Below are 20,024 nucleotides of genomic sequence, written 5' to 3'. Positions count from 1 at the left end.
ACCCAAAGGCAGATCAAAGAGCTAGGTTTTGAGGAGGGTTTTGAAGGAAGGAAGAGAGTTAATAAGGTGGAGGGATTTAGGGAGAAAGTTCCAGAGTGTGGAGCTAAGACAGTTAAAAGCCTTCTGGCCAAAAGTACAGTGAAGGGGAGAGGGGGCGGCGAGGAGATGCAAAGGAGGGCAGTGTTGGAAGATCATCGGGTGCATGACGGACTATACAAAAGTAATTAATTAGCAATAAAGTGCTTTGGGACATATGATGGACCATTTGGTGTATGATGGATTGTAGGATGTATGGTGGACCATAGGGTGTATGATGGACCATAGGGTGTATGGTGGACCAAAGGGTATATGATGGACCATAGGGTGTGTCATGTATTCAACTGTCATTGTAACCCATATATAAACTGACCTAAGTTGTACACCGTGGGAACACTGACCACTAAGTGGTGAACTTGTGGGAGACACTCCTAACCTGGACTTTCAGGTATAAAAGGGGAAGCTTCACCCATCTTCTCCACTTCAGTGCTGGCTAATAAAGGTTACTGGTCATAGAGTGACCTCCTCTCTAGTATGGGCCTCGTGTGCATTTGTACTGTATAGTAAGGACGAGAAACTGGGATTCAAACCACACGAGCATGGCCACTTGCAGCACAGACGAAAGGTACTGTGTTGGTGATGATTGGGACGATTTTGTTGAGAGACTTCAGCAAAGTTTCGTCACTAAGGAATGGCTGGGACAGGATTCGGCCGACAAACGCAGGGCTCATCTCCTGATGGTTTATGTATCCAGGACGTACTCCCTGATGAAGGACCGCCTAGCGCCAGAGAAGTCGGCGGACAAGACTTTTGAAGAGTTCAGTAAGTTGATCGGGGAACACATTAAACCGGCGAGCAGCATGCATATGGCAAGACATCGGTTTTATACGCACCAGCGGCGAGAAGGGCAAAGCATTCCAGGCTTCGTGGCAGACCTCTGGTGACTGGTGAGCCTATGTAAGTTTCCAGATGCATGCACAGCGGAGATGCTGCGAGACGTTTTTATTGAGGGCTTCGGGCACGCTGGGGTTTTCAGGAAACTGATTGAGACCAAAGACATGACCCTGGCAACGGCGGCTTTGATGGCCCAGACATTTATCTCAGGGGAGGAACAGACCAGAATGATGTTTGACAAAAATCTTGGTTTAAATGCAGCAAATGGACAGGGAGTCAACATTGTTAATGCGGCACACAGTTCTCCAGGTAGACAGGGGCAATCAGACATGCCCGAGCATGTAGTCGAACCCAAAGGGGGAATTCAACAGAGACAATGGCTAGCTGAACGACGATTCATGCCATCGCAAGGGACAATGCGGCCAGTAATGGGGCCATCAACACCTGTCAATGGTGCGTTGAAGGACAGTTACTGAGACAGTCAGAGACGATCGACTGGTAATGGACCTTTTGTTTCCAACAACGGCTCATGTTGGAGGTGTGGAGGCAAACACACAGCCAGAGCTTGCAGGTATCAGCAATATACCTGCAGAAATTGCAATGTCAGGGGTCACTTGGCGCGTATGTGCAGGAAGCCTGCAGCCAAGTTGATGTACGAGGAGGATGGGCCCGATGTAAGCCCTACGAGGCCAAATGGACACTGAGGGAAATCGCTGGAAGCTGAAGTTCAACGAGTTCATGTGGAGCACATATACAGTTCATACACCAGGATGCCACCGATAATGATGAAAGTGCTCCTCAATGGCATCCCAGTTTCAATGGAGCTAGACACGGGGGCCAGCCAGTCCCTGATGAGTATCAAACAGTTCGAAAGGTTGTGGGCGTCCAAGGCCAGGAGGCCAAAATTATTGCTGATTGACGCACAGCTACGGACATATACAAAGGAGATCATTCCGGTAGTCGTGACCCACAAAGATTCGGAGAACAGATTGCCACTTTGGATTGTCCCGGGGGATGGTCCCGCACTGCTGGGGAGGAGTTGGCTTGCTGTCATGAACTGGAAATGGGGCGATGTCAATGCAATTTCTTCTGTGGAGCGAATATCATGCTCACAGGTCCTGGACAAATTTGACTCACTATTTCAACCCGGCATTGGCACTTTCATGGGGACCAAGGTAGTGATTCACATAAACCCAGACGCCAGGCCAGTACACCACAAGGCCAGAGTGGTGCCGTACGTGATGTGGGAAAAGATAGAAGGCGAATTGGACCGCCTGCTGAGGTAAGGCATCATCTCGCCAGTCGAATTCAGTGACTGGGCGAGCCCGATTGTGCCGGTGCTCAAGGCGGATGGGTCGGTCAGGATATGTGGTGATTACAAGGCCATCATCAATCGGGTGTCACTCCAAGACCAGTACCCGCTACTGAGAGTGGAGGACCTCTTTGCGACGCTATCCGGTGGCAAACTTTTTTCAAAATTGGACCTGACCTCAGCTTATATGACCCAGGAGCTGGCGAGTGAGTCGAAGAAGATGACCACCATCATGACACACAAGGGGTTGTTTGAGTACAACAGATGTCCATTTGTGATTCGCTTGGCCGCCGCGATCTTTCAACGAAACATGGAAAGTCTCCTCAAGTCGATTCCAAGGACGGTGGTTTTTCAAGACGACATCCTCATCACGGGTTGCGATACTGAAGAACACCTCCACAACCTGGAGGAGGTGCTACATAGACTGAACCGGGTAGGTCTGTAACTGAAAAAGGCGAAGTGCGTCTTCCTAGCTCCAGAGGTAGAATTCCTGGAGATGAGGGTAGCAACAGACGGGATCAGACCTACTGCGTCCAAAACGGAAGCGATCCAGAGAGCATCCAGACACTGTAACATGACGGAGCTGCATTCATTCCTGGGGCTCCTGAACTAGTTTGGTAACTTTCTTCCCAAATTGAGCATGCTGTTAGAGTCGCTACACATGCTCCTATGCAAAGGTTGCGAATGGGTCTGGGGTGACAGCCAGGAAAGGGCTTTTGATAGAGCACGCAATTTGTTATGCTCCAGCAATCTATAAACACTATATGGCCCATGTAAGAAACTTGTTTTAACGTGCGATGCGTCGTCCTATGGGGTCGGGTGTGTGTTGCAGCATGTGAATGCCAATGGTCAGTTACAGCCGGTAACTTATGCCTCCAGAAGTCTGTCCCAGGAAGAAAGGGGCTACAGGATGGCAGAAAAGGAAGCGCTTGCATGTGTATATGCAGTAAAAGAAATGCACCTGAAACTGTTTGGCAGGAAATTTGAGCAGGAGACAGATCACAAACCCAAAAATTTCTTTTAGCCGACAAAAAGGCATAAATGTGAATGCGTCGGCCTGCATACAGAGGTGGGCACTCACTTTAGCCACCTATGACTACACAATTCGGCACAGACCGGGCACTGAAAACTGCGCCGATGCACTCAGCAGACTCCCACTAGCCACCACCGAGGGGGCAACCGAGCATGCTGCTGAGATGGTCATGACTGTTGAAGCTTTCGAAAGCGAAGGCTCATCCGTGACAGCCCATCACATCAAAGTCTGGACTAATAGAGACCCACTACTGTCTTTAGTCAAGAAATGTGTCCTGAATGGGGACTGGGCAGCCACGTACGGGGCATGCCCTGAGGAATTTAAACCATTTCACAGGCGCAAGGATGAACTCTCGATTCAGGCCAATTGCCTACTATGGGGAAACCGAGTAATCATGCCCCAGATGGGCAGAGAGGCGTTCATCCGAGAACTCCACAATGAGCACCCAGGCATTGTCATGATGAAGGCAATTGCCTGGTCACACGTTTGGTGGCCAGGGTTAGATGCAGACCTGGAACTTTGTGTTCGCAGGTGCAACATGTGTGCCCAGCTGGGCAATGCGCTCAGGGAAGCCCCCCTTAGCCCCTGGTCCTGGCCCGCCAAGCCATGGTCACGCATCCATGGGGACTATGCAGGTCCTTTCATAGGAAAAATGTTTTTGGTTGTAGTCGACGCCTACTCCAAATGGATCGAGTGTGACATTCTCAATTCAAGCACATCCTCTGCCACGGTAGAAAGTCTACGGGCAATGTTCGCCACCCATGGTCTACCGGACGTCTTGGTCAGCGACAATGGCCCGTGCTTTACAAGCATTGAATTCCAGGACTTCATGGCAGGAAATTGTATCAACCATGTCAGAACGGCACCGTTCAATCCGGTCTCAAACGGCCAGGCAGAACGAACAGTGCAGATAATCAAACTGGGGATGCTCAGAATTCAAGGGGGTTCCATACAAAGCCGCTTATCACGCCTCCTGTTGACCAATAGATCCCGACCACACTCGGTCACAGGGGTTCCACCCACAGAGCTGCTAATGAAAAGGATGCTCAAAACCAGGTTATCTCTTATACACCCCACCATGATGTTGAGAGCAGGCGCCAGTCACAATGTGACTCCCATGACGGGAATGCGAGGCGCGATGTATTGATGTCAATGACCCTGTCTTTGTTTTCAACTATGCTACTGGGCCCAAATGTCTCGCAGGCACTGTGATTGCCCAAGAGGGGAATAGGATTCTGGTAACTAAACTTACCAATGGACAAATCTGCCGCAAACACGTGGATCAAACAAAAAGGAGGTTCAGCAACCCCATAGAAGAAGCAGAGGAAGAACACGATGTAGGTTTCACTCCACCACAGGTGACCGAACACCGGAACCAAGTGGAGGAGAGCCCAGTCACTGTGGGCAATCCCGACAGGCCTGAGGCACCGCAAACAGCACTCAGGCTAACGCCCAACAACTGGAGCCCCAACTCAGGCGCTCTACAAGGGAGCGTAAACCACCAGAGAGACTTAACCTGTGATCCCAATAAGACTTTTGGAGGGAGGTGATGTCATGTATTCAACTGTCATTGTGATCCATGTATAAACTGACGTAAGTTGTACACCATGAGAACACTGACCACTAGGCGGTGAACTTGTGGGAGACACTCCTAACCTGGACTTTCAGGTATAAAAGGGGAAGCTCCACCCATCTTCTCCACTTCAGTGCTAATAAAGGTTACTGGTCACAGAGTGGCCTTCTCTCTAGTATGGGCCTCGTGTGCATTTGTATTGTATAGTAAGGACATATTCGGGTGTATGGTGAACCATAGGGTGTATGGTAGACCATAGGGTGTATGATGGAACAGGGGCTGGAGCAGGTTAGTCAGTAATAAATACCAATAAAATTTGCAATTTTGCTGATCAATCCAAAACTACTGATGCTGAGGTAATAATGCATTGGATGCAAAATACCAATGGGAAAAGTGTGATTTTCACACTTACATCTTTCTATTACTCCAAAAGTTTCTAAACTTGCCCCAAAACAGATGCACTACATTACACTTCAAAGAAGTACTTCATTGGCTGTAAAGCGCTTTGGGCTGTCCTGAGCTGTGAAAAGTGCTATATAAATGCAAGACTTTCATTTTCTTTCTTAATATACAGTCTCCCATTAACAGCATTAGGAAATTACATAGTTTGAACATTTTTAAAGTTATGGGGGGAGAAATTCGGGAGTGCCCCATTTGGGGAGTTAACTTTTGAAAGCTGGAAAAATTAGCTCCAGGTGCAAATGATTTTCAGCTTACTGTAAATTCGGTGTTAGTGCTCCAGGAAGAAGTGGAGCACCAAATCAAGTGATACACTTCCTTCCTGGAGCGCTAAAGGACGCAGGCGGGGCGGTAGTGGTGCAGTGCTGTACAATGTCCCATGCAGCACTGCTGAGATTCGAGACTCCTTCCCCCCCACAGAGGGAAGGACCAATGCTGCAGGCTCTGCATTGGGACCAGTTAGCTGATCCCAGACGGCAGCCGCGATCTAGCCCAATCAGCCCCATGCGTTCCAGCAGAGTGCCAGGCTGATCGATTGCAGTCTAAGAGAAATGGGAAAAATTTAAATCACAAATTGCAACAATTTTTATACTTACGTTTCCAACATCCCCTTAACTTGCGCCTCTGAAGCTCCTGACCTCCCGAACAACGCCTCCTGCAGCTGTCGGTGTTGTCGCTCAGCGATGCTGCAGGGGACGAAACTGAAGTTTGGGTCCAAGGCGCTACCGGGGCGATGCGCACGGCAATGACGTCACGATCTCCGGCCACAGGAGATCGGGGCGCAAAGTGTTACCGCTGCAGCAAACCTCTCGCTCAAGTTAGCGGGAATTGTTCATCTCAACGTGCCCAGTCGGTAAGTCGTTAGCGCCCAGTTATTTCCGCCCAGAGGCGATAATGGGAGCCACTAAGGAGGCCAATTGCTAGACCGAGTAGTCTTTAGCCCAAACTGCAGCATTGCCGAGTATCAATAATAAATTTCAGTGAGATTAAGAGCTAGTCATAGCATTCCCCCACCTCACCAGTTTTATCAAGGACATTACAGTTTCAGGCCGCTGTCTTTTTGATTTCTGGGTTACTTAAGCAAAGATGTTTTTAAATTTAATATAATCAAGTCAATATAATGTTACTGTAAGGAAACGGAAAAAGACTTTTTTTTTGTTCATCTCCATTCCCTGATTTTCTCTCATTTCCTGAAGGTGCCAGGGTACAATTCCCCATGTGCCAGGCACCCTCTGGAACTTTGCCTTTCTGCACATGTAACCCTCAATAGCGAGTGGCGCAAGGCACAGTCTGACCCGAGTGACCGTTCCAGCCCAGCCAATCCTGTTCTTGCGAAGTGCACATACAAAAACAATAACTACAACTTGCATTTATATCATCCATTTAATGTAGTAAAATGTCCCAAAGAGCATTATCAGATCAAATTTGACACCGAGCCAAGGAGCCGAGCACAAAAATCTAGGCTGACACTATAATACACTGAGGGAGCCATCATCATCATAGGCAGTCCCTCGGAATCGAGGAAGACTTGCTTCCACTCTAAAAATGAGTCCTTAGGTGGTTAAACAGTCCAATACGAGAACCACAGTCCCTGTCAAAGGTGGGACAGATAGTCGTTGGGGGAAAGGGTGGGTGGGACAGGTTTGCCACATGCGCCTTCCGCTGCCTGTGCTCTCGGGTGAGACTCGAGATGCTCAGCGCCCTCCCGGATGCACTTCCTCCACTTAGGGCGGTCTTTGGCCAGGGACTCCCAGGTGTTAGTGGGGATGTTGCACTGTTATCAGGGAGGCGTTGAGGATGGCCTTGTAACGTTTCCTCTGCCCACCTTTGGCTTGTTTGCCGTGAAGGAGTTCCGAGTAGAGCGCTTGCTTTGGGAGTCTCATGTCTGGCATGCGAACAATGTGGCCTGCCCAGCGGAGCTGATCAAGTGTGGTCAGTGCTTCAATGCTGGGGAGGTTGGCCTGGTCGAGGACACTAATGTTGGTGCATCTGTCCTCCCAGGGGATTTGTAGGATCTTGCGGAGACATCGTTGATGGTCTTTCCCCAGTGACTTGAGGTGTCTACTGTACATGGTCCATGTCTCTGAGCCAAACAGGAGGACGGATATTACTACAGCCCTGTAGACCATGAACTTGGTGGCAAATTTGAGGGAATAGTCTTCAAACACTCTTTTCCTCAGGCGGCCGAAGGCTGCACTGGTGCACTGGAGGCGGTGTTGAATCTCGTTGTCAATGTCTACTCTTGCTGATAAGAGGCTCCCGAGGTATGGGAAATGGTCCATGTTGTCCAGGGCCGTGCTGTGGATCTTGATGACTGGGGGGCAGTGCTGTGCGGCGAGGACAGGCTGGTGGAAGATCTTTGTCTTACGGAAGTTTAGTGTAAGGCCCTTACTTTCGTTCACCTCAGTAAATACGTTGACTATGACTCAGAGTTCAGCCTCTGTATGTGCACAGATGCAGCGTCGTCAGCTTACTGTAGCTCGACCACAGAGGTTGGGGTGGTCTTGGACCTGGCCTGGAGATGACGAAGGTTGAACAGGTTCCCACTGCTTTTGTAGTTTAGTTCCACTCCAGCGGGGAGCTTGTTGACTATGAGGTGGAGCATGGCAGCGAGGAAGATTGAGAAGAGTAATGCACTGTTAGAGGTGCTGTTTCTTAGATGAGATATTAAACTGAGGCCCTGTTTGATCTCTCAGGTGGATGTAAAGTTCCCATGGCACTATATTGATGAAGAGAAGGGGAGTTAGCCCTGGTGTTGTGACCAATATTTATCTCTCAATCAACATCATTAAAACAGATTATCTGGTCATTGCTATACTTAGGAGCTTGCTGTGCAAATTTGCTGTTGCATTTCCTACCTTACAACAGTGACTACACTTCAAAAGTACTTCCTTGGTTGTAAAATGCTTTGGGACATCCTGAGATCATGAAAGGTGCTATATAAGTAAAAGTTTTATTTCTTTTAATGTTGGGGCGAAGGAATTCAGAGACGGAGGAAAGCAGAGTTTCCGGAGTGTTGTAGGGCTAGCAAAGTTACAGAGATAGGGAGGGGCATAGCCATGGAGGGATTTGAACACAGAATTTTAACATTGAGGCGGTGGTGGATTGGGAGCCATACGAGCACATTTTCAGCTGGATAGCAATCAGAAGCAGGGAATCCTAGCTGATTTTTTTCCCTCTTCCTCCCTAGCCCAGAGACACTGAGGCCAATTGTAGGATCTCTCACGCAGCCAGCTACTGGTGCCTCAACATCGCATGTTAAACAGTAAAAACAGGAACTTGACCAATGTTCCCTTTATAAACACCTGGCAGTAAAAACAATAATAGCCCTTTAAAACATTAGTATGATGAATTACCTCCAGAACAAGCCTTTATTATCCAAACAGCAAGAAAAGCTATAGTAAAGGCAATTGTATGTGCAGTGTGTGTGTGTGTGTGAGAGAGTGAATCACAGTTTAGGGTCGCTATCATGTAGTTTTAAATCCAACATTCTTGTTGTTGAATAGGTTGGCCAAAAATTGCTCAAAGTGAAACCAGACACTCTAGCCCCGATATTTATGAAGCCGCAGGGAGGATGAGGGTGAGGCTGAAAACAGCCGAAGAACCCGGCAAAGGAACTTAATGGCAGGACCTCATTATCATTTTTCCTTTCTGTTTCCTATCCAGCAGCCGGCTAAATTGACAGCCTGGTCGGCTGCCGGGAAGAAGAGCCAGCATCAGGAGGGCACAGCCGGAGACCCTTAAGAACGGTCCCCGGCAATCGGGATTGGTGGCTGGTCGACAAATAGGGCGGGGAGGGAGAAAGAGCCCGTGATCCTGGGTAGGGAGGAGCAGTCGGCAATCGGGAGGGGAAAGAGAGAGGTGCAGTCAGAAGGACGGGCCTTCAGTTATTGGATGTGGTGGAGAGAGAAGCTTCGATCGGAAGGGACGGGCATCAGTAATTGGGAGGGGAGGGGGAAGAGGGAAGTCTCAATCCGAAGGGACGGCATCAGCGATTGGAGGGGGGGGGTGAGAGGGAACCTCGATCAGAAGGGGCGGGGTGTTAGCGATTGGAAGGGGGGTTGGGGAAGAGCGAAGTCGTGATTGCCGAGGGGGGGCGCAGTTGGCCAAAGGCTTCCTTTAGAAGCCGGAGGGGGGAAGCTCCTGTTGTTCTTGGCCCACAAGGAATGCTGAGAAAGTTAACTGACCCTGTGGAGCTGGCAGGTCCAAACTCCCTTTCACTACCAGGTTTCCTGACCCCTGGGAAACCCGTAGCAATAGCGGTGAGTTTTAAATCAGACTCCTACCCTGCAACAGTGACTACGCTTCAAATAACCTGTATGTCATTGGCTGTAAAACGCTGTGGGACTTCCTGACGTGCAACTGCTTCTTTTCTTTTTCCCAATTGCAGTGTGGGATCCCGATTTAAATATGTTAACTAAGTGTCCCGACTCTCCATTTGGTCTCCCTGATATCGCCACCGTGAAAATGGGGCGTGCGTCGTGGGTTTGGGACACGTTCTCATATTTAAGTCTTGAACCCCCACATCCCCCTGGCCCTATACCACTCATCGTTGGGGGGAGCGGGGTTAATATCGAGGTCGATAAGTCTGTTTATTTTTCGCTTTAAAAAGTCTGTTCCTCTTTAAAAAATAGTCTATTCCCCGCTCATTTCATGATAATCATTCGTTGTTAAAGAATTGAATTTCAATAGCATTGAAATCAGAGCTCAGTCCACAATCCCACCTCCTGCTCCGCCTCCATTCTGCCTCCTCCCTTTTATTGTGCACTTGGCAAAAGTTAGTAACCCTATCAAAAGTTGTCAACATGATGAGAAGTGTTAGGAGTGACACTTATGTTAAACAAGAGTGATTGATTGGAACCTCTTTAATTCATTTTTTTTGATTGGGGGGGGGGGGGGGGAGGAAGCAGCATTTTTTAAAGCATGTAAAAATATAAATGTTTAACCCCAAATGATTGCCACTCCGAATAAATAACATGACAGGTCTGACCCACATAGACACTATTAAAATGCACAAATGAAAGCTTTGCAAAATACTTTTTTTTTTAAAAAGCATGCATTTCACGACAACCGAAAAGAAAAAACATGTCAGCCCTTTAAAGAAATACATTGCATCAATATCTATGCGTATTTTGTTTTTTTTCTGAAAAAGGAGGCAATTTTATTGCAGCGTCTTGGAGGGAGTTGGCCAGGTTTTACCAAGTGCTGTTGGAACGGCGGTGGCCCCTCGGAGCGTGCGTGCTGGCGGCTCACGCTGCGGGTATATAAGGAGCGCGGGAGCTCTCTTCTGTCTGTCTCCTGAACTCTGGAGCAGCGTTTAAAGGACCTTCAGCTGGGAATCGCGCCCCTCCGTCTCAACAACGCCGTACAATGGATCCCAAATGCCCAGCTCTCTGCCCGACCTGTGCAGACTCAGCTTGCAGCGACAACTCCGTGAAGGTAACAAGGAATTAGGCGGAAATCGATTTAAAAAAAAATTCTTTCACGAAAAAAATCGCATCATTTAAAAAAAAATTAACATGATATGTTTAGTTGCAACTATTCCAGAAGCACTTTCATTGTTGGGTAAGTTATTTTTTTGAGGGGAAATACTGCAAGAGAGAATAAGTGTGCTACCTCACGCTCATTTATTTTTAATTTACTTGTTATGCATTTCTCGTTTCATTTGCAAAAAAAAATATTTTTACACTTTTTGCAGAGAAAAACGGTGAGAAAAAAGTTATGCATACAATAGCCCTTTCAACCAGTTTCTTCGACTATTGATTCCCCCCGCCCCGTTACAAACGTGTTTCAGTAGATTTTTTTTAAAGATTGTATATGAAGTGCATTGAGAATAATGCAAGCCCCGGCACTGAGAACAGAGAAGTAATCTGATGCCCTTATTTCTTGTTTTGCACCATGTTTGCTGTTCGCTGTTCGCTGCCTGGGCTGGGGTGAGTTTCCCAGAGTGTTCCACTGGGTAGCGTTAGTATCCTGCTTGTGTGCTGCTAGACTCTCTGGTTTGACTTTACTGTAATATCCTTAACCCGAGGAAACCGATCTATGATTTCTGATACATCATTATAATCCATACTCATTTAAAATAAATTTTAAAAAATCTAGGTTAGACTTCAGATAGTGACTTTTAAAAAAAAAAAAACTTTTTTTCAAAAGAATTCTAACTAAGTGTTTTTTATGGACCCTCCAATTTTCTATTGCCAAGAAAATCGGTCTTTATGAATTAAAGAAACAACCGTACAGTTCTATGAATGACACACACACTGCTCAGGCGTGTGTTTCTGTTTCATGCATGTAGGTGTTGAGACATTTTAAAATATTTTAGTGGGATTTTCAGTACAAATTTTTCTTAATCTGAAAGTGAAAATGCAATTTCTGAGGGGTTCTAATGCTTTCAACCAGTTTTAAGTTAATTGATGAAAAACTTCAAGGACATTGGAGCATACTGTTGTAAAGTATTTAAGCATAGAATAGTACAATAAATGTAATGATATGTGTTTATAAAAAAAATCAGTATTTGCTGGAACCTGCCCTGGATTCAGATGTAAACCCAGGAACATAGATTTAAGAACTGTTTTTTTTTATATCTACTTTTTAAATTCAATGGGAACTATAACTGAGCAATTATTTGATATTCTTACTATTAAAAACTTTTTAAATTTAAATATCCTAATCCACTGGGAGGATAGTTTTTTTTTTAAAGAGTGTTTATTCAAACAGAAAGGTAAGGTAAATTCGATGGAATCTCACAGATTTGCATTCGATTTTGACAGTTATAACCCAGAATCTATAACCTGTTGTGCAGTTATTGATGATAATCAGCACCTCCCACACACACCCAAAGTGTTTTTGTTCTGGAGTTTTATACTGCAGAATATCACCAATGTAGGGTGTCTGTACCATGGGCTGGGTACCGTGGACAGTACCAGATTGCATTTTTGTGCTTGTAACCATTGGTTACTAGCTCCAAAATTAGCTTAATTGCTGGTCGAAAGTAGTAGTCCTGTGTACAGGGAGACCTTATTAGCAGTTTGTGGGAGTTTTAAAAAAAATCTACACCATTTCAAGAATTAATATCAACCTGTTCTGAACAGATAATGTGTGTCTCAGATTGCAAGAGATTTTTTCTCAATCAGTTTTCATTCTCCTGTTTCACTCTTGGTGTAGCAGACCAAACTGATGTTATCAAAGCTTGTAGACAACACGCTAACGTTGACTGGGCTAGATACTGGAATGCATATTTCCCATTCTGCTCATGTTACAAGGATAATATCTGGACTCTGACTCAATGTAATGACATTACTTTTTAACACTGGATCAGATCTGATCATGACCATTTTACAAATCAAGGTCATTCTTTTGAGTTTGTTGTTTTTGGAGCAAATGGGGATTTGGACTTAACAGCATCAGGGACGGCAAATGCTGCTAAGATATTACTATAACCATGCTATAGTCTTGTCAAAATAGCATAACACGTGGTTTTAGGATATTGAGATATTTGGGAATCAGCAATTTCAGCTGATAAACTTTAATTTCCTTCTTTTTTCTCAGGATAGAAAAATGTCTCCATCCAGGCAACTGCTGTTCATTTCCATCGCTTTCACAATGTACATTCTAGATGGAGTGACTGCAGCTGAAACACTATGTGGTGGTGAGCTAGTGGACACACTACAGTTTGTCTGCGGTGAAAGAGGATTTTACTTTAGTAAGTTAACCATTTTTGTACTGAAAATTCAGGAACTAAAGAACTATCTTGATGTGTGTAAAGCTTGCTGAGTCTGATTTTTTTTTTTCCCTGTTACTAAAAATTCTTGTGTATTCTTATTGGTTTTTCTTGTTGTTTGATGATTACTTTTTGCATGTTGGGGGAGGGGTCCCCTAATCTAAATCTCCATTTACTACAACAACACCAACTTGTATTTATATAGTGCCTTTAACGTAGTAAAACATCCAAGGTGCTTCACAGGAGTATTATGAGACAAAAAAGTGCCTGTGTCTCCAATTACTTGGAGCTATTGTGAGGTCTGCCAATCTGTTTCAAGACCAGAAGTGTCCAGTTTTTTTTGGTGTCTCCTAAACTGTAGATCCGTTTAGATCTACAGCCATTCCACATCTTGATCACCTGACCGTGCCATTTGATAATGACTTCCTTAAAGACAATACACTCCACTTTAGTGAGTTTGTGTCACATTTAGTGTTCTAGGTTCTGCAAAACAAACAGAATGGGCATGTAAATTGGCAGTGCGAAATTTAGGATCGCGTTCAGATTTTGAGGTCCAAAATTCTGCGTTTGGATTCCAGGCTGTCATTGAAAATTCCAGAACTGAGATTGATAAATTTTTGTGAGATAAGGTATATGGGTCAAAGCCAGGCAAATGGGTATTGAGATACAGATCGGCCATGAGCTAATTGAATTTCGGAAAAGGTTCAAGGGGCTGAATGGCCTACTCTTGTTCATGTGCATGAATCCCAGCCTGGATTTAATACAACTCAGTCCATCAAAAGGGTTTACGGAACTAATGGATATTATTTGCATTCACTTGGAATATCTTGCACTGTAAAGTAAGGATTTTCAAATTGTGTTTCCTTACAAGGCAATAATGGAAGGAAAAGCATTTTTCTCTAAGTTGGGGTTATGAGAAGAGGCTGTGCCACTCACTGGGCCCAGAGAAGCTGTGATTCTTAACTTTCCAAATCACACCTCCTGAGTGACTGAGGCCCTCCCAGAGGTGCCATGTTAGTGACGATTAATATTGCTTTTAAGCAGAACTGGAAACAAATCTACAAATTCCTGTATACTGACGAAGAGAATACTCCCTTGGGTTAGGATACTTTATTAAAAAACATAAGTTATTGCTGTTCTTCAAACATTTGAACTACAGACAGTTTATTAGCAATCTTTCCATTATGTTAGTCAATAATAAATGCGACTGATAATTCTTATAATGATAACCTCCTCAACTATAAATAAAAAGCTTCAAATATATCATAGTCCTGCAGCCAATCATTGAGGAAACCTTAAATAAAATGTGGCATTTCCTGCAAGCATCGCACTTGCTCAGTGTACAATGAAAACCCCTCAATTACATTTAAAAAGTTCCTTTTTGTTGACCACAGACCTCATTGTAACAGAGAAAAGGAGCAATTAGCAGGCAGGTGTCCAGTGTCATAAATTTGGATCTCGAGTAAACTGTGGATAAACTCATTTCCAAGCCTGCACTTATGCTGAATAAGCACATTTTCTCACGTGTTCTCTCTCTCTCTCTCTCTCTCTCTCTCCCTCGTTTGACAAGGACACAAAGCTAAACCACTCTGCAGATATTCACAATGGAGTGCTTGTTTATTTCCACATTCTTCTGATTAAAGTAATACTGCTGCAGCATTCCATCGTTCATTTAAAGACATTTTTAATGATCTAGGCTTTTTGGAACTATACTCTGCTGAAGAAAGGGGTGGGGGAATAAAGAATTTCTTTTGTTTTTTTGCATGTGACAGTTTTAGTCCGGTGTCCCCAATTATTGCATCTGGTCTTCAATAGTTGCCTATACAAACAAATTGGCATCATTTTAAAACAAATGTGCTGCAACCTGATTTGAACCAATTCCCCCAATTTATAGGACTTTGCTGACCAATGATAGCGTAGTTATGTCTTGCATCAACACGCCTCTATTCTTGTTTATCTTGCTGATCATCTGGAGATCTTCACAAGTGAAGGAACATACAGTCAAGATGAAAATAACAATATGAAGAGGGGCCTTTCTTTTTAAGAGAAAGATAAAGCCTTTGCACGGAAATGCGACTCTTTCATAACAATGTGGCTTAAGTGTTTTTCTGCGTGCACCTACAACAGAAAGTGATGCTATCTACAACACCCAAGAAAAAGGAATGCTGTGATCAGTGAGATTCCCGAAACGATAATCACTGTCTGCAGTCCCTGAGCTACAGGGAAAAGTTAACATAAGCACAGAGTTCATAGCGAACTGACATAAAAGGTGATTGCCCATTACCTCAGCCAAAGTTATCTTTTACTCTGATCCTACAGTTGATGCCATATAGTTCATTGGACCCCTCTTTCATTGCATGCCTTTCCTGCTGTGTTGGCAAGGTCAACTGGCCTCTGCTTTTTTTTTTGGCATAATCCATAAATTTTAGTTTCTTTCTTCAGCATTAGTCAATATTAACTGGAAGCCTCCTCGATACTACTGAAGCGGCAAGAAAAATAAAAATTTCTCCCATCTTTCAGGCAGAGCGACTGGACGATCCAATAGCCGTAGACAGAACCGAGGAATAGTAGAAGAATGTTGCTTCCGCAGCTGTGACCTGGGCCTTCTAGAACTCTACTGTGCAAAACCTGTCAAGAAAGAGCGAGATCTCTCTGGAACACCTTTTAATCTTTTACCATCAGGAAATAAGGTATATGGTTGTTTCATTGCTACTTTCACCAGTAAAATGATCTTTTATTTTAAGCCATTTTCTCTCAACAACTTTGCACCTCCATGCCATCCTGCTGCAATTTTTTTTTCGGGGGTAGTTAAGTAAATCTGTTGTATACTCCTGCCTTCTGCCGTCCAATTAAAGGTCTTCATTTCCAGTTTAAAAACAGTTGCAGTCATTCTTCCCCGCCCTCCCTCCCAAACTATTGGATTTATTGGCTTTTTATGAAGGATTTCTGTTGTAGCCTACTTTGTATCAGCAATGGTCAGTACAATTAATTATAGGCTGCTACATTTCAGAGCAAATCTGAGAGGGACATGTTTTGCTAATTTTCTTCCCCATTATATTTTGACTATTCTATAAAACGCATTTTAATTCTCCTTATGCTAAAATAATTTTGTCAGCGAAATCTTACCAAATTTATTTCCTTTCTTTGTATTCTTTATTAATCACAATTAACTACTATTTCACAAACTCTGAAAGTTGCATGATTATGCCGTAGGCTGACAACATAAGTGGAGTTGGGTTTAACAGCCTTTACTCTTGCTGTGTTAGTACAGTGCCATTGCTAACATATGGGTACATGATATACTACATAAAATGATACAGCACAGAAGGAGGCCATTTGGCCCATCGTCCCTGTGCCAGCTCTTTTGAAAGAGCTATCCAATTAGTTCCAATCTCCTGCTCTTTCCCCATAGCCCTGCAAATTTTTCCTTTTCAATGTATATATATATCCAATTCCCTTTACTTTTGAATCCACCATCCTTTCAGGCAGTGTATTCCAGATCATCATAACTCGCTGCGTTTAAAAAAAAACTATTCTCAACATCTCCCATCTGGTTCTTTTGCCAGTTGTCGTAAATCTGTGTCCTCTGGTTACTGACCCTTCTGCCACTGGAAATGGTTTCTCCTTATTTAATCTTCGCAAAGCCCTTCATAATTTTGAACACATACACAACCCAGTGTAAGAAGTTAAGAACTCGCTTTCTTTCATTATGCACCTAAAACTTTCACCAAATGATCAAAACCTGACTAATTCCAGTTGCTAACTATTCATTTATTGAAGGAATTTTGCAGTATGGGAAACATCAAATGAATTGGTTTCCCCTGTGATATAAGTGCTACCATTTTACTTTCAACATCTGTGCTGTTGATTTAAGCCTTTTCTTTTATCTTTTAAACACCAGTACAATATTAAGAGCGTCCAAGACTAAAGAGATTGTTTCATTTTAAAGTAAAGAACCATGTTGAAAGAGACCATTCAACGGATGTTCCCCGGCAGGGAATCACAATGCACCACCTGCTCGCTAGAGTGTTCAAGAAGGCTAGTTTATTTTCAGTTGCACGGCTGTCCTTTTGATCTCACCTAGAACACTACCAGACAAGGTCATGGCAGTTGATTCCATAACCACAGGAATGGATCATTTCACCCAATAAGCTCACTGTTTTGGTTGATTTCAACCCAACCTTCCTGCCTTCTCACTTTATCTCCATCCATTCTGCTTGTTCACCAGATTTTTTCATGAATAAGCAGAATACCCCTCAGGCTTTCTAATTTCGTGCCCGGCAGCTTCTTAAGGACAAGTGGTGAGACTCTGCTGTCCACATGGCTCACGTAGCGCAAGATGTGTGAAGACAGAATTGGGACTAGAGAGTCATCACCTGAACTTTGACCCATGCCTGCACCTAGTGAGGCTCCATGCCCCCAGTGCAACTTTTAACCATTAGTGATCTGTTGTTTTGGATTCGCTCAAAGTTTTATCTCTGGACTTTTGAAAAATACTACAATGTTCAGAAAGGAAAAACAAAACCACTTCGATCTCTTTTTAAGACCTTGTTTAACAGTTAACAGTAGTTCATGCTGTGGTTCTTCTTTGCTGTTTGTTCAGGGACTGGCAGTGCTAAGCTAATGAACAATGGGGACATGGTAGTTATCAGTTATCTGAAGCTCAGAACATCAGATAGCCTTTTGATGCTGTTATAATTGTAAAATGCAATTGGCATCGTTGCTAATACTATTTGTTTTCAATTGCAGGAAAGCTTTAGGAAGCCTTTGGTTGCCAAGTATTCCAAATATGACTTCTGGCAAAAAAGATCTGCCCAGCGTCTGCGAAGAGGCATTCCTCCAAGTTTCATGGCCCAAAGGCTCAGGAGGCAAGTTGAGGAAGTCCAGAGCTTACAGTATGTCAAAAAGCACAAGGCACTTCTGACTCTCCCTGTCAAACCGCCCCTCGAAGTCCGAGCGTCATCAAAGAAATACTTCAGTCAAGAATGATGAAAAATTTTGCACATTTCTTGTGATAAAAGACAGGGATTATAGCTTTGTACACGACGTCATTTCTGTGGCATTCCAACTGAATTCTTCCCCCGCCCTTCCCCACTACCTCGACCTCCCTTCCCTGCCCCCGCCCCTCCATTCCCTTACCCTTCCATCAGCCATCAAAGAAGTGCACTGATTCTCAAGCGGCCTGGTAGAAGTGATGCCTGGTGGGCAAAAGAAGTCGCAGCGTCTGAGATGTTTGGGCCAAAGGGGTCACGCCGCAGACTACAATTTGTTTTATACAAATGTCTCGCGATGCATTCTAGATAATGTGTCCTGATTGTTCTGCACCTGTACAAGAAGGGATATCAACACTTCGTGGAATACCTAGTGTCATCCAGATCCTGCACCTTTTTTTTTTAAACAAGATGAGATTAGGAGGACTAAAAACCGTGGTGTGCGCAGTCTTGCATTGCCACAGATTGCGTCGATTATTTTTAATTATTTTTCTTTCAACGGCACTATTTCTGATGAACGATAAGTGTGGTCACACACACACACTTGTTACGGTGCTAACTTGCTTTGAAAGAAGCAAAAGAGCTGACTCGAAGAATTGGGATTTGATAAATGCACGAACATCAAACAGAACTTGAAATTAACTTTTCCGTTTTAGGAAACGTGTTTTTAAAAATTAAAAAAAAAAAATTAGCTTGGTTTTGGCGGTGCAAGATAGGCAAGGAGAAGACAAAAGGCACAAAAAGAGACACAATCAAAGGGAAACAGCAGTGTTGTAATGATTTTTTCTATGTTTTGCAATTAACTTTATTTCTTATTCATAGTTACTTGCTTTGCTTTGAAAACATACTTGAACTCATATACTTAGTGTCCAGGGTCAGATCTTTTTGGAATTAGTCTGAGCTATATCTTGCAGTGTTGAGCCGCCAAGCTATTAAAAGTAATGGCACTGCGTAAAGGCATTATTTATTTTATGTAAAATATATATGAAAATTGGTCCAAATAATGTACTTAGCACTGATGAGCAACTGCAAAGACAGAAACTATTTTGTCTAATTTTGTACTAGTAAAGCTTTCGTAGATGCTTTGTACCAAAAATTAAAAGTCTCTCTCTCTCTCTCTCTCTCTCTCTGTTATTTGGTGTTGGAACCTCTGTGAGGTGTCTTGATTCAGCCAGAGAACCTCAGGCCTCTCTCTTTCTTTTTGGAAACTGTACCCATGCTCACTGCTGTCAGCCGTGGTATAATCAAGTGCAATTACTTGGTTACAGCTCATCTCTTGTTTTTCGACCCACAATTGTGTTAACAGCTTTTGTTTCTTAGCAGTTTTGTGAATCACTTCTAGTTTGAGTGACTTCACGTTATATTCACCATTGCTTTGTCAAATTAAGAAAGCTTCAGTTTTTTTCTTAAAAGAAAATGAGCTCAAAATTACATAAGTAGTACTCGGAAAACCTAGTTCTTTGTCAAACGTTTGCATCAGCCAGTATGAAGGGAAACATCCGCAATCGCATTAGTTAAATAAAGCTTTTTACTTTTTTAAAAAATGTTTTAGCAGATACAGTTAAGGTGTACTCTCCTGTTAACTAATATAATGTCATGTATTTAACGTGCACTCAACCAACACTAGACACTAGAGGAAGATGAGATTCACGATCATTGTACTTTTGTTTTTAATATCAATAAAAGCAATTTATTACAATACATTTTTTTCGTTTTCTCACTTCTCGTGCTCTAGTTTAAACTGTGGCGCAAACAACTGCAACAAAATATTTCTTGGACCTCAAGGGATTGTAATACAAATGATTTCAGGAATTGCTTGGAGTGTACCTCCAATAATTCTGCTGTTAAAACCAAAATAAGATTGAAATGAACATGCTTCCGACTTTAATTTACATGTCAAGGGATCCTCCATTATATAATGAGCTCTGTCAATTAGTAAATCACAATTGGATTGTCTTCTACAACAGAGCAACATTACAAAACCAGCATTGTGTTGCACTCCACAG

The 20,024-nt window shown here is 43.7% G+C and overlaps 1 protein-coding gene across 2 annotated transcripts; it reads left to right on the top strand.

The window, feature by feature from the left end:
- The first annotated feature begins 10,612 nt into the window (after window positions 1-10,612).
- Window positions 10,613-19,719, top strand: LOC139279998 (insulin-like growth factor 2). Of its 2 annotated transcripts, none has more exons than XM_070899404.1 (4): window positions 10,613-10,746; window positions 12,856-13,009; window positions 15,548-15,717; window positions 17,777-19,719. In XM_070899404.1, the coding sequence occupies exons 1-4, from the start codon at window positions 10,678-10,680 to the stop codon at window positions 18,014-18,016; spliced, it is 633 nt and encodes a 210-aa protein (XP_070755505.1). In that variant the 5' UTR covers window positions 10,613-10,677; the 3' UTR covers window positions 18,017-19,719. The 2 variants fall into 2 exon arrangements, with proteins under 2 accessions (XP_070755505.1, XP_070755506.1); XM_070899405.1 differs by having other exon boundaries at window positions 10,668-10,872.
- The last annotated feature ends 305 nt before the right edge of the window (window positions 19,720-20,024 follow it).

Source organism: Pristiophorus japonicus, chromosome 14 (genome assembly GCF_044704955.1).
Source record: "Pristiophorus japonicus isolate sPriJap1 chromosome 14, sPriJap1.hap1, whole genome shotgun sequence".
NCBI classification, from domain to species: domain Eukaryota; kingdom Metazoa; phylum Chordata; class Chondrichthyes; family Pristiophoridae; genus Pristiophorus; species Pristiophorus japonicus.
This window is presented reverse-complemented; position numbering and strand designations above follow the sequence as displayed.

What these genes read in the sequence shown, in the direction of transcription:
- LOC139279998 (XM_070899404.1), top strand. Translation starts at nt 10,678, where the DNA reads ATGGATCCCAAATGCCCAGCTCTCTGCCCGACCTGTGCAGACTCAGCT. An exon ending in GCAGCGACAACTCCGTGAAG is followed by an intron (nt 10,747 to 12,855) that starts GTAACAAGGAAT and finishes CTTTTTTCTCAG; the next exon opens with GATAGAAAAATGTCTCCATC. An exon ending in TTTTACCATCAGGAAATAAG is followed by an intron (nt 15,718 to 17,776) that starts GTATATGGTTGT and finishes TTTCAATTGCAG; the next exon opens with GAAAGCTTTAGGAAGCCTTT.